The sequence below is a fragment of the Buteo buteo genome, chromosome 15, assembly GCF_964188355.1.
Source record: "Buteo buteo chromosome 15, bButBut1.hap1.1, whole genome shotgun sequence".
Lineage (NCBI taxonomy): Eukaryota > Metazoa > Chordata > Aves > Accipitriformes > Accipitridae > Buteo > Buteo buteo.
In genome coordinates, this window is record NC_134185.1 from 7,038,209 (window position 1) to 7,050,380 (window position 12,172).

Here is a 12,172-nt window from a genome sequence, read left to right on the forward strand (position 1 = left end):
AATAGGCAAAATGAAGTACAAAATATAGCTTTTTTTAGTAATGTAATTATGTAAATCAGTGGTTATCTAGTTCATAATAGACCAAGTCAAACAACAGGAATCAAATGGTTTTCTCATTTTCAGCAGTTTTGGTTCATGAATAATTTTGTGATTCAAGTTACCTTACTGTAAATTGTTAATATTTTAGAAATAGTAAACAAATGCAGATGAATTTAGATTATTTGACAAATCATTTATAAATTAAACAGTTTTAACTGTGTTGTACAAATAGAATAACTTCATATATTTTTTAATTCTAATGTAAACAATTGTACATGGTTTTGAAAAGAAGAGACAATATGAAGGAGAAACAATGAGCAGAAAAGGTGAACTCTGTATACATTTTTCAGGCTTTAGGATAAGTGTTTTTATCAGCACCTCAAGAATTAACAATGTTTTGAGATCCAGATGATTGATCTTTTAGTCTTTTTCAATTATAGCAACATTTATGCAGCTAAGTCAAATGAAATATTTCATGTACATCTACTATGTCAGAGTAAAGGGGTTTTTAAACACACAGTTCCACAGTTCCTTTCTGATTCACTTCCTGGTCCTGTTAAGTACCAGGCAACCCATCGTCTAAGCCTTTTATCTGCAAGCAAACCCTGAGGAGTTGAGGGAATTGAGCACTTGAAAAGAAGTGAAAAAGCCTTTTGAGGAATGAGGTCCTTTTAATTCAGCATGTCACTTAAAAAGGATGTGAACTAATGTGGCAATCTTTCCTCTACCTTAGCTATATGGTTCTGTACAAACCCAGCATACATTTAAAAATCATTCATTCACGCATGAGAGTTTGTCAGAACTGGTAGGGAATGGGTGGTCAGACCCACAGCTTTCTCTGCATCTCTAATGTAGGTTAAGTGAGGAAGAAGTAGCAGAAGATCAGTATGTTACCACAATACCAGGTATCAGCCACACTGTATAAGCCTAGATATCTTTTTCATTGCAGCAAACAGAAAAGAAGATAACGTCTAATGCAGAAAATGGCCTGTCATCTACACTCCCCTTGCCCATCTCTCGCAAGAGGACAGTAGGAAAGGAGCTGAGGTTAATACTTCATTTTGAGTTTGTCTGACTTAGTAAAAGGGGGGGGGAAGTACCAATTAGACTGTGGGAAGGTTTTAAATGTTATTCATGTGACTAACTCTCACTTAAAGTAACAGAGATTAAGGGCCTAAATCAGTAGGATGCAATTAATTTCCCCAAATTTAAGCAAGAACTATAATTTTAGATGCCTTAAGGTCATCTTCTGCTCAGTTGCTGGTTCAAAAGGGTGCAGCTCTCTCATATTTGAGAGGCCCTTGCAGATGTATTTGATAATCTGGGGCACCTGAAATGGCACCAGATATCCATGTTTAGGTGACTGAATCCCCTTTTAGCCATGTTCTGCCAGCTAACTGTTGGCAAGGGCTCTGTTCAGTCTCTTCTTGGTTCTGTTTATATCATAATGAAGTTGATGTTTTCTTTTAACTGTATGCACATATGTAGCTTCCTATTTCCTACTTTTCCCAAATGAATCTCCATTTACTGAGTAGCATACGCATCTGAATCTGTATTCTGTTTCTCATGTGATTTTAAATGTATGTTGTGGTATACAGATGTACTTCTGAACATCTGCACTGTAATGTCTGCCGTAACTCTTCCCTCTTGACATGTCCTGGAATAAATTAGAAACTGAGCTTGGAACTCCACGGCCTCAACCTTCGCAAAAGCTTCTCTGGAATTTGTACAGGAGCTTATGTAGCTGGATGAGGTTTTAATTCTGAATCCAACCTCCTCACTCTCACTCTTTGTGTACACTTGTAAAACTGTCTTGTATCAAGGTTGCCCTCTGCCTTCGCCGTGACCTATCTGTGTGAAAGAATGTCAGGTGTATTTCATGGTGCCGTACTACAAATAATTTTCTATTCAACATTGCATGTCAAGAACAGCTTTGGACTCTTTAAAGTGACAGATAAGATTTGATGACAATGGAAAATAATTTAACAATCAAGAAACTTTGCATTTCTCCCCCTCCAATTAATGAAATAACTTAAAAGTCAGATTGCTGAATTACATCATTGTACGTGTAGTAAACAAAGTCTGCAGGCAGTTCTGTTTGAGGATAATACTGGAACTCTCCAGAGAAGCTACTTTTTATCAGCTCTGCCAACACATCCTTCACCATTTTTCTATGCATATCTGAAACTGAACCAGGATAGTGAAATAGCTTGCACTAAGGAATGCTCATGAAACTGATGAGAAGCTTTAGTTAATTTTACTAAGAAAACCTTTTGGGAGCCTCAAGTCATTAACCGCTATCTATTAAATTGATAGCTGAACATTCAGTTAATATTATTAATTATATGGAAACACCACAGATGTTCCAGTTCTTACAGAAACTATGGTAATGCACAACAAAATGTCTGGAAGTCCTTTGAAGAATAGTTCAGACAACAGTAGCTAATTACTTTAACATTTATATTACATTTCTCATTAGGTTTATTGTAGAAATTAAATTATGACAAAGTACTGTTCATGAATTCCTGATTAAGCCCGAATGATATTCCTAAAGTTACTCTGTTCATTAGTTATCTGAGGCTCTGCTGCTGACAAAAGACGTTGGCTTTTTAGGTTGGTGGCTGAACAGATGGCCTAAACAAGGGGAAAAGCTGACTATACATGAAGGAAAACTGAACGTCTTGAGACAACAGGAATTATCTATTTCAAGTGAGGGCAGTAGATTCTAATTCTGTTTCATGGTGAAGGTAGTTTCATATCATGAATCTCAGCCAAGGTACAAAGCCAACATTTTGGCATTCACTCAGCCTCCTTACCTGCAGCTGAAATTTGGCAGCTAGCTGTCGGTACTGTGGGGAGTTGGGATCATTAAGTTCAGCTGTGTATTCCTGATCAGTGAGAGTGACACTGAATTCTACCATTTGCTCCACAGGCAGTTCTGGGACTGTGTTTGTTCCCAGCTCCTGGAAAAGAAGAGGAGAGGCAAAAAAGGGGACAAATAAAATGATTTTTTTTCTCCACATTTCAGTATTTTATAAGGTAGAAGGGTTTCCTTTTACGCTCGTCCCCAAAATAGCTTTCAGAACCATATCCTACAAAAGGCAAGGGTTCCTAGCCACATCTGTTGGCTTAATTCTTCTGCCTTTGCAAACAGGGTTCTATTACTGTGACTTGAGAGTCGCCTTTGATATGCATAAATGAAAGTGATAAAGAGCAAAGCAGAGGGGAAAGGCAAGGGGTCAGCTCCCACCTGGGGCTCCTTCAGCAGAGGGGTCTGCCCTGGTGAGGCCTCAGGCCCTGGTGAGGCCTTGGGCCCTGGTGAGGCCTCGGGCCCTGCTGAGGCCTCGGGCCCTGGTGAGGCCTCAGGCCCTGGTGAGGCCTCAGGCCCTGGTGAGGCCTCGGGCCCTGGTGAGGCCTCGGGCCCTGCTGAGGCCTTGGGCCCTGCTGAGGCCTCAGGCCCTGGTGAGGCCTTGGGCCCTGGTGAGGCCTCGGGCCCTGGTGAGGCCTCAGTCTCTCTGCAGATGGACGTTCTGGAAGGTTCCCTGAAGCCACACAGCTCTGCTGAGACCAGGGCCGCCTCCCTGCCACCCCCAGGCACAGCAGCCAGGACAGGGAAAATAACAGCCCTTCCTATGGCCCCCACCCCTCCCTCAGACATAACCCGTGGCCTGTGGTAGCTGCTGTAGGCCCGTGGAGGGAGGGGGTGTCCCCCCGTGCCACGCTGCGTGGCTGCTCTGAGGAGACGTCAGCAGAGATCCTCGCTTTGACAGCTGGCTGGCTGGCAAGAAAAAGGCAAGAAGGTCCAGTCCTATCCCCTGTGCTGTGGAAAGCTCAGAAGGTATGCATTTTTACATTATTTAATGAAGAATGAGGTGACAAAATGGCGCAAAACAGGCAATGGGCCCCTCGTTAAAAGGATATAGACTCTGCCTAAAAGCTGGTTGCCGTATTTTTATACCTTCTACCGTGTACGCAAGAAACATCATGCACTATTCCAGTCCAAAACAGATGCTAATAAAACCCTTTGGTCCTACTAGCAGTAACAGAGGGGAGCACTCATGGTTTATAAGCACAAAGTGTTTATAAGGCTTCCCCCTCTTTTCTGCTAGCTGAGCTCAAAAAGAAGAGGTGAGTGAAAAACTGGGATAGAAAAATAGGCTGCCCTCACCTTCACAGGAGTCTTCGTGTCGTTAACAATTTCGTTGAGCAGTGTGCCGTTAGGTACTGGTGCATATGGAGAGAAGGATGTGCCAGGGGAGCCTGGAGGGGTTTAAAGTAAAATCAGGCAAGAACAGGTTTGCACATCAAAAATCTTCCCCTTTCTCTGCCGGACAGGTGTCAGCTCACTGGAGAAGCTTTCCCTATGGAGGATGTGTTTGAGTGTAAGCCTGCGCCAGTGAAAGGTGGTCATGACTTATGGCATGGGTAAAGCTGCTACTTTTTATACAATAGACGGCCTTTCTTTCCAAGTCAAAAGATCAGTAGCGTTGCATGTCTGTGACTGAAGGCAAAAATGGCACTGACTATGCATAAATGAAATTGTGTGAATTAAATAAGATTTGATAATTTCCTGTCATACTGCCTTATATATCACCAAATGTCTAACCTTGATTTTGACATTTGAGATCTTTGTCTCTATGATAGCCACCTTTCTTTAGGGCTCAATTTAAAGTAACAAGAGGCTTTGACAGAGTTTTCCAGCTAGAAGCAAAATTACCATGCTGGAAGTTGCTGTCAATAAGATTCTGTCATATTTGGCCCTCATAAAAATATGTGTGCAGGATGTTTCCTCCTTGAACCAAAATGCTCAGATTTACAGATTTTTATTGCTGCATAAATTTCTAGCATTAAAGAACTGTAGTACACAACAGTGTTGATGTAGGTCTTATTGGAATAATCTGCTCAAATTAACATCTTGGCATCACTGTGACTTTCTGGCTAAAGTCATTCTTTATTTTCATCTGCTTGCTTATTTTGGCTAACAAAATGCAGCAACTGACACTCTAAATGTTGTTTTATAACTGAAGCAAAATTAGCTCTATTCTCTACAGGTGAAACTTAGGAAAACATATGCATTTAAAGACTGTGAAACAAACCTGGAATGCTACATTTGAGTAGCAGACATGCTGTAAAGAAATAAAAAAATGCTTCTTATAGATTATTTTGCTAATGCGTTTTCATTGTACTTCACTGAACTTGTCATGCTTCTACTGCATTCATTAAATTACAGCTTTCTAAGATCTATGAATCACTGGTTTTAGCAATTCTATTTAATGGGCAGATGCACAGCAAGCAGATTTGATTTTACCTGTAGAAATGGAAGGAATGTCTTCCTGCTTTTTGCCACCTGTTTTCTCTGTGGATATTTCATCTTTCCTATCAATCAAATAGAAATGAATGATTTAATGATCAGCATGCTGTACCGGCAATGGCAAAAGTGTAAAAAAAAAAGTAGAAAATACCCCAGTACTTAGTGTGCTTTAAATGAGAGAAGTTATTACTAATGGAATATTTGACAAGCTGGTTAAACAGGCAATGGAACAGTAGATCATATTTTATATTCAACAGTTTATATATTTCCTTTCCTCTCCTTCAATACGGTATTTGCTCTTGCAATGAACAAAAATACTGATTTGACATATTCCTCCACCAAGGACTACCAAACCTGCCAGGAGTCTGCTCATGAGGTTTCATGACTGATATTCTCCAAGCAATCAGAGGGATGGAGTCACAGAGATTAAATCAGTGCACAGGGTCTGCTTTGTGAGTGAGGGCTTTGGGCTTTGGGTTCTTTCTAATTTTACAGCCAATGGACATTTCATAGTTCCAAGGGTGTTTCATATGGTTTAATGTGAGAAGAGAATGGGTGGTCTTATTTTTCAGTTGTCAGCCTGCATTTTAATATCATAAGGATGCTTCCAACTAATGATAGTTTTAAATCAGATTCCTGGATCAAGATTATTATGAATTGTAGGAATGTTTATGTTTGGATCTGAATGTAATATTCATGGGTTAATGGCTACCATGGTCCCCATGGCAGACAGCTGAAAACTCCAGTAGGAGTATGGTGGGTGTGATACACAGACTGTCTGCCTTGCATCACAGGATTTGTTTTTGTATTGTTGATATTATTTTCTGTTGTAAGTTTTACAGTCATGTGCTGATGAATAAATTTTGTAACTGCAACTGTTAACTTGCCTGAAAAGCAGAAGTGGTATGTATATATAAGTACGCTTTATAAAAGATGTGTTCAAGGTTCCTGCAGTTATGGCTATAGAATAATTTCTGCTCTAAAACCAAATTTTTATTCATTCATAGCTTTTGGAAACATTTAGATTCATAGATAAGAATCTTCTAAGTGACATTTTGAGATTTTTCTTTCCTGAAATTGAGGGGTGAAGAATTTCAGTTGTTTTGGGCTCTAAATAGAGCGTGGAAAAAACCACAACAGAAAATAAAAAGACCTATCATGGAAATAAATGAGGATAGAATTCCTCAAAACTTCTATAGAAATAGCTATTGTTAAGGCAGTGCACACAGGTGGAGTGTTTGTGAAAACCGATATGAGTGAAAGAACTAAAGGCACTGCAAATGCATAGTGTGGTGGTAATGGAGACAACATGAAGCTTGTAGGATAGACAGAAAAGATGGCTGGGCTGCATTTCTATACAGGACCAATCTAGATGTTTAATAACCTAAGTAAAGAACATGAACAACTCCTGATTTACCACATCCTCTGGTTATCTCATGTGGTGAGAACTAAAGTACTATTTGTAATGTTTTCACAATGTGTTGCATCTTTAACTGGAGACTGATCTCTCTACATGGTATCTACAGAAGATACAAAATGTTTCCCAAACCACACAGTAGTAAAGGTGAATTCCAACAATGTATAACCATGGCTGCCTCTATTTCCAGGTACAACATGAATAATTTCATAGCATTTACTTCACATTCTGAATTGTGTCTAGGGAAAACCATACTGTTCACATAAAGCATAAGAACCCTGAGATCAGCCCCTTCACTTATTGCCTTGCTGCTGCTGTTTGCACTAGACTGAGTGAAAAGACCTCCCTTTGGATTCCAGGAGAGTTTAATTAGACCCTACATTATTAAAAATACATTTCTGAGAAAGAAGAACACTCTAGTTCCCATGTCATAATGAATAAAGATACATAAGATCTCTGTGATCATGAGACAGTATAACTTATGAATGGAAAAGATTATTTGCTACACCTGAAAATCTAAGAAAATTTGAAGGAAAAAAATAATACATTAATCAGAGAAACTGTGGACAATGATTTGTCTGGCTGTACTATAGTATTTATATGCAGAGAGACAGAGTTCAGTATTGTAACTTTAATCCTGCCATTCTCAGACTTCTGAGCATTGCCAGGAGCATACTTTTTTCCAAGAGTTTACGGAATAAAGCATCACGTTAGCTAACAGTATCATGACATCTAAAAATACAGGGGAAAGCTAAAGTAAGGGCATAGAGGTTTCTTATTATTGCATAATGTATCCTCCCAGATAAACTTTTGTTAAGGTCTCTGACTATCCTTTTCAGAATTATAGCTATTGTGGGTAATCTTTTGTCACACTCCCAATCAACACTAGTCTAACACAAGGCCGTGTCTCTGTCAGGGTTTCATGCTCACTTTAGTCTAAGAAGACATTCTATGATGTGTCAAAGTGAACAGGCAACTCAGACATTTGGCCACCTTCATTATTTGTGATTCAATTACTGTGTACTATGATACATACAGTATACGCATCTCTCACAGCACACACCAAATACACTACAGTGCTACCTGTGTATCTGTTCACATCCACACACATCTACACATATCTTTTTCAAAAAAGGCAGTAACAGCAAGTGGCAAGGTTCTACTTGTGCTACTTACCTTTCCTGGAAGGTTCTATGTTTTACTCGCTGCGGAAAGATTAAGAAAAACAGCATTTTACTAGTGGGTGTATCCAACCATTGAGCAGAAGCCTGTTAGCTCTTTCATTTACTGTACTTTATGTTTTCCTTCTAACACATGCCCCCTCCTCTTCCTGAGCAATACTTTGCCCTTATATAAGCAGATGGGGAGGGACTTGGAAGTCTCCCCCAGTTTCTAAACAAATGTCAGTAATCCTTACCCGTTGGATTATTTCCAGGTGCTCTTGGGAATTGCTGAAGTTTTTGCCAATGTCAAATATGCAGAAAGTTTCCCTCTGGCAGGCAGTAACCCAGTTCTGATATTCAGAAGTGTCAGGAATCCGATCCAGAAAAATACGAAAGGCTTCCCACACAGCTTCCTGGCAGACTGAGTAAGAAGAAAGGGACTGGGGATAGATGCTTTGTACCAATAAGTAAACTTGAAAGCCTTTTTAAAGTGATTTGGGATTTACACATTTTACTGTACTTAGTAAACAAGTCCATCTTCTAGGTATTTTTAGATATTTAGGTCTTCTAGGTATTTCTGAGTTGATGGTTATTTGCCTGTATGCTGAAGGATTAACCATCTTTGAATTAAGGATTGCTAATTCCCCTCTTTTTAAAAGGGAGATTAATTTGGCCCGACTTCATCATCATTAATAAGGAGCAAACACAAAGCACACTTCCTTCACCTCAAAGGTACATACATACAAAGATACATACTGGATGTTCTAGTGAGACCAAACAGGGAGGTAGAGAAAAAAAAAAAATCTAGCAGTCATCATACTTGAATAATTGTAATTGTAACTATATACAAGGTTTTGTACGTTAGTATGGTTAACTATGCATAGAACAAGCTAAACAGAACATATTTAAGATTTTGATACTCCCCACACATATAACAAAATATTTAAATGGAAAAAGTATTTTTTAAATGTAGTAGGCTAAAATGATTTGATTATATTCCAAATTTTCGATGTAATTAGTCTTTTCAAAATCCTAAGGACATTCTGCAGCAGGTAAATGCTTTTATGTTTCTTTAAGCACCTCTGGAAAATTGAATGACTTAGTACAGGTAAAATTCCTTTGGAAAGGACAAGATTTCCTTCCTTTCTACACAGCTGTACACAGTCATCTGTTCAATGTTAAAAATCTCCTCCATGGTGATGAATCACCCACTTAAATGCTACATCAGACAAGATCAACAGGTGCTGTGGCTGCAGAGAGAACAGTATTGTCCTGCATCATTTGGGGAAATGAAAATGAACATAAACAGAGTAAGACAGTGGGGGAGATTTTGAGGTGGTGGTATTCAGGAATGGCTCTAAGGGAGTTTCATTTACTGGATACAAACTGACTTAATTACATGAGATTATGTAAAAAACATAATATAATAATGGAGACTAATATTTTTACATATTCTGTTGGCTCACTCCTTATGCAAGAAAGCCGTGAAGTTCACCTGTAGTATGTTACAAAATACATTAGAATGCATATTTGGGCTTGGCATCCAGTTTTTTGATTTATTTTCTAGGGAAAACTTGTAAAAGTTAAGTTCCTGCTGCAAAGACCTTGCTCTTTAGCACTGTGAGTGAGGATCATAACATGCATGACTATATGAGGGAGGGGAGAAAGCAGCAGCAGCTAGGTTATAAAATGACTGCTCAGAAATACTTTATAGGGTTTACTTTCCCTTGATGATTCTGATAACACAGGTCTTAGATATGTCTGCAAAAGTGAGTTTTTGAGAGTGACAGATGGCCAGGTGGGGCTATACTTCTGAGTGTACTTTTACCAACATCTTACTGAAGTCTCCTCTTTTTTGTAAGTTGAAACCATTTCTGAAAGCTTCTGGAGGATAAACTATTCCCTACTCCAGACAGCTACTGCCTATCTGACTAACTATATTAATATGTCTTTGGATTTCAGATACCAGCCCTTCCCCACACCCAAAATATTTGGGTTTCACTTAAGTCATTTCACACAGCCTCAAACTAAACATAGAATGAATCCTGGCTGCACCCAAGTCATGTTTAAAATTCCTGAGTGGTCCAAAGAGATCCTCAAGCTAGCACAGAGCCAGCCAGGAAGTGCTGTTCTGTATGGACTTTCCTGTTTAACTGCAGAAATATCAACGTACACACGTTGTCCTCTGCAGGGTCTGTGAACTCAGTTGTGTAAGATCACCAACATGGCTCGATGGCTGCTAGAACTAATGTGTTTTGAACAGAATGAGTGCAGTTTTTCTCAGCTGTCGCTATACCTTCCCATTTGTGGATGATTGCCTCTGTCACTACTTGTTGATTCCTCTGGTATTGTTTAGTCAAAAAAGTAATCTGTATTTTTGGGTTTGTGAAAATATAACGTACATTCACTCAAGGTGAAGGAACATGCTTCTTCAATATGTTGTTTAAAGTTAAATGCTTTTAGAGAAGGGGATTTTCAAACATATTAGAAAAACCATTTTAACAAAACTTGCTAGCAATTTAAAAGCTGTTGCCCTTAGCACTTTACTTTGCAAAGTTCATTACTGTGAGATGGGCCATTTATTGTCAGTACTTGATACCTGCTTTGACTTAGAGTGAGATAATTATCTGCATTATCTAAAATATCAGTGTCTCTGAAATTAGTGCAGTTTCTCTAGGTGTTCTCTAAACTTGCTGTAGGGATGTACTCACCTAGCTGTGTTAGGGCACCTCAATAATACCTCAGGAACGACCTGCCCTCCCAGTAGAGCAGCTGCATGTGGAGCAGATGTAGTCAGATTATTAAAAAGGAACAGGCTGTCTTTTGAAAAGATTTATTCATTATGAGCTAGCAGTTAAGGCTACTTTCTATCATCTTTTTTCTCACTTACAACTCTCTGGTATCTGTTTTTCTGAGCAGTAACTGCTGAATAAAGATATACTATCTGATGAAAAGTAATCCAGTTACCAGGGTTCAAATAAACATGACAGATGGCCAGCTGAGGAGGCGTTGTAGCTGATTCCATGCATGAGGGACTGCCTTCATGGCGACTTAAGATATGCTGTGTTATTTCAGAGTTGATATAGGGTCACAGTAGACTCAGGTTATCCTATAGCAACTGTCTAAGCTCCTATATCTGAGCTGGTTTGAGTTGTATGCTCATTCTTGAAAGCATAAAATATATGTAATATGTAAAAAAAAAATCGTGTAATTTTTCTTAGGAAGCAGTAAAATTCTCTAGAGGACAGATATAATCCACAGTGCTGTTACAGTTCTAAACATGTCATGGGACTTGGAGGGGTGGAAGTGGTCTCGTATATTTAGATACAGAAAAGAATGGACCTAAAGGTATGTCTACAAAACAAAATGAAGGTAAGATTGTCCCACAGATAGGCACAGGCTGTAAGACTCCAGCGTGGCTACCAGATTATCTTTTCATGAAGGCTTGTACTGCGGTTACAGCTTCAAGGATAATGCTGGCGCCACCACATTTTCACTGCTACTCTTTTTTCTTCATTTTTCCCTTTCATCAGGTAAATTAGCATGCTCAGCTGGGAGGGCAGAATTCTTGGGTGCTGATCTTTCCTTGAAGGAAAGATTTGCTGAGGTTTTAACGAAGGACATTGTAATGGAAAATGTGCAATTATTCAAGGGACCAGAAACACCTTTTTCTGAATGAGTGTACAAGTTATTCAGCTGCAGTCATCTGTTTTCTTGCTTACTTTTGGGGAAGTACTCCAGCTTCAGCTGAAGATCTGAATGATACCTACTCAGAGAATTTTGTGAGTGTAGGACACTCTGCTGGGAAAGAGTAGATGCAAGTTTAAACCTGCTTGCACTACAAGGTTTACAGAGCCCAATATCCCAGCTGATGTGCTGCTCTCCACAAAGGTGGTAGTATTGTCATCATCAGTTTTTAAACGAAAACGTCATAGTTGCAGTTCTTTGCGTTCAAGTCAAAGATACCGCACTGTCCCAGGATAGCTTGTTTTCAGCCCACTGAGGGATGTGCCAGTGAGTTTTAGGGACTTTCAGGATTAATTACTATTGAAGAAAGGCTTTTTGAATCAGCCTTTTTAACACGTTTCACAATTCTGTCTAATGCCCATTGGGTTGAAATTCAGTCCCACAACAGATACCAAATATGCTTGTATCTGTAGGAATGGCTGCAGACATTGGTGTAGTTTGCCCATGCTGCCTATAGCAAGCAGCTGCCAGAGTAAAATTTTTGCAGCTTTACAT

General features: G+C 39.2%; 1 protein-coding gene across 1 annotated transcript in view; it reads right to left on the reverse strand.

The window, feature by feature from the left end:
- IMPG1 (interphotoreceptor matrix proteoglycan 1) overlaps positions 1–12,172 on the reverse strand; it is a 59,356-nt gene that overhangs the window by 33,682 nt on the left and 13,502 nt on the right. Inside the window, exons 3-7 of the mRNA XM_075046350.1 lie at positions 8,185–8,351; positions 7,944–7,972; positions 5,348–5,415; positions 4,208–4,299; positions 2,856–3,002 (exon numbers count right to left, since the gene is read on the reverse strand). Of these exons, the coding sequence (XP_074902451.1) occupies positions 2,856–3,002; positions 4,208–4,299; positions 5,348–5,415; positions 7,944–7,972; positions 8,185–8,351 (503 nt within the window). The remainder of the gene's footprint in view (positions 1–2,855; positions 3,003–4,207; positions 4,300–5,347; positions 5,416–7,943; positions 7,973–8,184; positions 8,352–12,172) is intronic.